This window comes from Magnolia sinica, chromosome 13, assembly GCF_029962835.1.
Source record: "Magnolia sinica isolate HGM2019 chromosome 13, MsV1, whole genome shotgun sequence".
In the NCBI taxonomy this organism is placed as follows: domain Eukaryota; kingdom Viridiplantae; phylum Streptophyta; class Magnoliopsida; order Magnoliales; family Magnoliaceae; genus Magnolia; species Magnolia sinica.
The window spans coordinates 6,949,297-6,953,472 of NC_080585.1; the positions used below are offsets into that span (position 1 = coordinate 6,949,297).

General features: G+C 42.0%; 1 protein-coding gene across 1 annotated transcript; it reads right to left on the reverse strand.

Moving 5' to 3' along the window:
* LOC131222605 (uncharacterized protein C24B11.05) lies at nucleotides 1–3,453 on the reverse strand. Its single transcript, XM_058217743.1, has 8 exons — nucleotides 3,237–3,453; nucleotides 3,077–3,142; nucleotides 2,891–2,988; nucleotides 2,769–2,806; nucleotides 2,580–2,667; nucleotides 2,279–2,488; nucleotides 2,113–2,178; nucleotides 1–359 (listed from the first exon to the last, which is right to left on the reverse strand). Exons 1-8 carry the CDS (start codon nucleotides 3,295–3,297, stop codon nucleotides 195–197), a joined length of 792 nt encoding a protein of 263 aa, XP_058073726.1. The 5' UTR covers nucleotides 3,298–3,453; the 3' UTR covers nucleotides 1–194.
* Between the last annotated feature and the right edge of the window lie 723 nt (nucleotides 3,454–4,176).

The window sequence follows — 4,176 nt, forward strand, 5'->3', positions numbered from 1 at the left end:
GAGTTAAAAGCCTCACGAAACCATGCTTATTCATATGTACACCATCCACAATATCATATTAACCTTCGATGCATACATCACGCAAGACACGTGAAAATGATGTGAGCCATGTACATGAGTGGACCCGCGCTTGAGTAAAAAAGCAGGACGGGACTTAGCACAACCACCATCACTTATTGCATTGTTTATTGTCATTAAGCCCCGACAGGAGTGGCTTCAAGCATCGATTCCATGTCGCTCCGTGTACGCTCAATGCTTCCCTCCTTCCTATTTGCCCATATTTCCGGAATTATTTTCTCTAGATTCACAATGCTTTCCACGAGATAGTCCGCTTCCTTGCTTTTCACTGGTTTACCAACCTTCATGCAATACGTTTTTATTAAAAGGTGAAACAATAGAGATTCGTGACTTGAAATAAAAAACCTCTGCTAAATATAGGTTTCATGTAAAGCAAGAAACTATAAACTAAGCATGCTTTTGGATAAGACTGCCAATGTCTAAGCATTGGGTCCGGAATCTAAGGCCCGACCCGGCCAACGGTCGGAAAGCTAGGCCCAACAGTGAACATGAAAGCATGCTTTTGGATGACACTGCCAATGTCTAAGATACGTTTGGAAATAGACTAAAACCAGGTTTATGGTGGAAACATTTATGAGTCTGCATATGGATTGATTTATAGAAACTGAGTTATGCCGAACAGCCTTGTAAAGACACCCAAACATGATGATTAAATAGAGAAATGATTACATTTAAGGACTTTATTTGAAATGTGGGTCCCTACTCATGGCTCTTTGCTAGTGTATCGTTTCAACCATAAGGGCATGGGTCCGAGTGTTCATGTGGCATGTGTGGGTGTATGTGTTTTTATTTTATTTTATTTTATTATTATTTTTTAAAAAGCCTCTTATTCACTGGTGATGTGATGCAGGATGACAAGCTAGGCAATTTTTAAATATAAGGAATCTTGTTATAAAAAAATCTTCAAAAAATGATGAACTTATCTGGTGGTGGACTGTGATTGGGCATGATGCACTTCCTATCAATTTCTCTGCTTAAATAACTGCAATTCGGGGGGTGAATGGTCGTCCCGCCCCAGGTGTTCCAAGCTAGGCATATTCAATTTCTGTACTCTGATCAGCCCAGGCCCGGTCCGTTGGACATAAGAGCTTGCGGATGTATGAGGATATTGGATGGCTAAGACAATACATCAATGGTCCAGATTCAGTGGACACAGATGGGGCAACTAATCATCAGACTGGCCAGATTCTCTCATTGTGTATAAAGAATACAAGCTGGGTCCCTCATGAAAGGCCTGGATGTTTTAACGAGCGGTACATAGGCACGTGTGGGGGAATAGTTAGGGAAGTCCAGTCCGCGCGAATAAACTATGTTGGGGCTCGTTAGTGGTGGTTGCCGGTTGGGATATAAAATCCCCGATAGACAATCTGCACAAGTGGGGACAAGCTGGGCCAACCATTCGGTCATCCAAACCGTTGTAGATGGCGATGCACGTAAAATCCTCCATATTTTGATAATTGTTGACCCTTGGATGGGTGGTCAACAAATAGACGGTTGAGATAGAAGATATGGCACAGGTTACCATTGGACGAAGAAAAAGGCGGAATATCGTAAATTGGTGCATCGTCTATCGACCGTTAGTCCCTCCGTCTTAACGGGTCTGATCATTGAATGACGGCCCCAAGAAAAAAAATAAGCCGAACACCTGCAGCCACTGGTACCACAAATCGTGGTACCGTGCCTTCTTTCTCGCCAACATACTACTTTCGTTTTAAATTAGGACCATGAAAAATGCGTAAAAGACCATGAAGACGACTCTTCTCGAAAATTAGGCTGATCCAATCACTAAGTGGGCCATAGTTGTATGTTATATCAGACCGTCGGTTTTGCATTGATTCCAAACGTATGGACCACGATTTGTCTGATTTTTGTATCAGATAATCTCCATGGTGGGAATCTAATTTTATCCAAAATGATTGTACGGTACCACAAGTTGGGGTACTTCCAGGTAGGTGATCAGTTCGTTGAAAAAGAAAGAAAATAAACGGGCATTGTCGTTATCCAGAGATAAGCGCGTGTAAGACGAGAAGTTACCAGTGCAGTGCGAAGACCCAAAGCTTTCCCGGCAATGATATTACGGTCGTTGTCATCGAAAAACAGCTGCAAAACGAAGAAATCCGTCTAGGACCGTCAGTTACTGGCCAAAATCACGCAAACGTAAGGAGAAAGATAGGTTTTTTCTTAGCATATTAGTCCTAACCGTGCGGCGAGGATCTGCTGCCGCCACTTCCACGGCGATTTTCATGGCCTCAATCGACGGCTTCAACAACACCGGAAATTCTTCTGGGCTCTTCGATTTCGAGATGTTCGGATTGAGAGTCTCGAAGCAGATTATCTCGTCGAAGCAGTCTTCCAATCCGAGCCTTTCTAGAACTTTCCTCGCGTGATTCCTGTCCGAATTTGTAAAAATCTACAAAAAGGAAAAAGCGCGTTTCATCACAGATGAAATGAAATGAATTTCAATTCCAAATTCGAATAAGAAAAATGAGATTTGAACTTACGATTTTCCTTAGCGTGATGCTCTGCAAGACGCTTCGGAGCCGTAGATCTGGTTTGAGCCTTTCGTACGGCAGAGATCCGTGCACGAAACTGCAAGCGAATGGAAATTAATGAAAATTAAAACGACATTTCTATAGAAAATTGCTGGAATTATTTATTTATATATATATTTTTTTGTTTTTCTCCCTTACCTGTGATAGTTGTCAGCGTTGATATCGTAGCCTAAAGCCTGAAAAAAAATGCATATATTAATTTTAAATTATATATAAACAAAGAAATCAATCTTTTAATTTTCTTTTGCTCTGTTAATTACCCTGAGACCGGCAAGGGAGCTTCCGTAAGTCCTGAAAAGCTCGATTCTGAGATCCGATGCTTGTTCTGCTGCAAATCCACATTTCTTTACGAGAAATTCTGCAAAAAAACGGAAAATCGGAGCTTAAACGGTTGAATTCATGTATCGTGAGAGACGGAATGAATTTCAGGTTTTTCTTTCTTATACCGTCGATGTTTTTCTTGCAGGCTTCGGCGATTCCGGCCTTGGAAGAGTAGAGAGTGTCGTCTAGATCTGTCAATGGTCATGAAATTTCATTAGAGAGAGAGACCGGTGTGAGAGAGAGAGAGAGAGAGAGAGAGAGAGAGAGAGAGAGAGAGAGAGAGACCGAAGAGAAGGCAGTCGAAAGGAGAGTTGGAAGCTCGAGTTGATTTCGTGCGAATATCCATTGCAGAGAGGTGGAATGAAAGAAGGTTAGAGAAACGATGGGAAAGGGCTGAAGTTTCACGATTCTGGAAATGAGCTTTTGGAACTCTGTGGCGAAGGAAATCTTGCCTGCATCGCCTTCCCTTTTATGGGCGTCCGAAGGAGGGGTTTTGAAATATAGCGTTTTTATTACGCGGATTCGCTGTGATGCCGTACGATTTTAAAAAATATATATTGACTTCTAAGGATCAAATGGAAGCATATCGCCGGATGAACCGACCACGTGGATCCAACTGTATGATGTGGGTGTTTTATCCACGATTTCCATTCGTTTTTCATCGTCATTTTAGGGCATGAGCTCAAAAATGAGATAGGTAGGAAATAGCAGGGATTGAACACCAACCGTTGAAAACTTTTTAAGAATCATATAAGTTTTGGATTGACGATATTTGTGGTCTCCTTTCATCTAAGTAGCGTGACCTGATGAACAAGTTAGATGGAAAGTAGACATCATGTTGGGCCATGGGAAAGTTTCAATGGTCGATCTCATTATTCCCATTGTTTCCTATGGTGTAGTCCACCTGAGATTTGGATCTACTTTATTTTTGGAAATATACCCTAAAATGAGCTGGAAAAACCGATGGACGGCATTGATATACAACACACACAGCAAAGTGGGTCCGGTTTGGGGCCTCACCCACTCCCAAAAATTTTAGGTAGCGTGCATATAACGAGGTGGTAAAATACGGTACGATCATCATTCATCCCCCATAAAATCTCATTCATTAAATGACCTTACCTGTAGGTCTCCACACGTTGAACTTGGTACCATCAGCTCAGGACAGGTTTAAATGTTTAGGCCCGATGGGTGATCTTGCCAGGTTTCCGTGATGTGAAGTTGC

Coding starts and splice junctions, on each gene's coding strand:
- LOC131222605 (XM_058217743.1), bottom strand. CDS start 3,297: ATGGATATTCGCACGAAATCAACTCGAGCTTCCAACTCTCCTTTCGAC. Junction 2,989..3,076: donor CTGCAAGAAAAACATCGACG/GTATAAGAAAGA, acceptor GTTTTTTTGCAG/AATTTCTCGTAAAGAAATGT. Junction 2,179..2,278: donor CAGCAGATCCTCGCCGCACG/GTTAGGACTAAT, acceptor TTCGTTTTGCAG/CTGTTTTTCGATGACAACGA.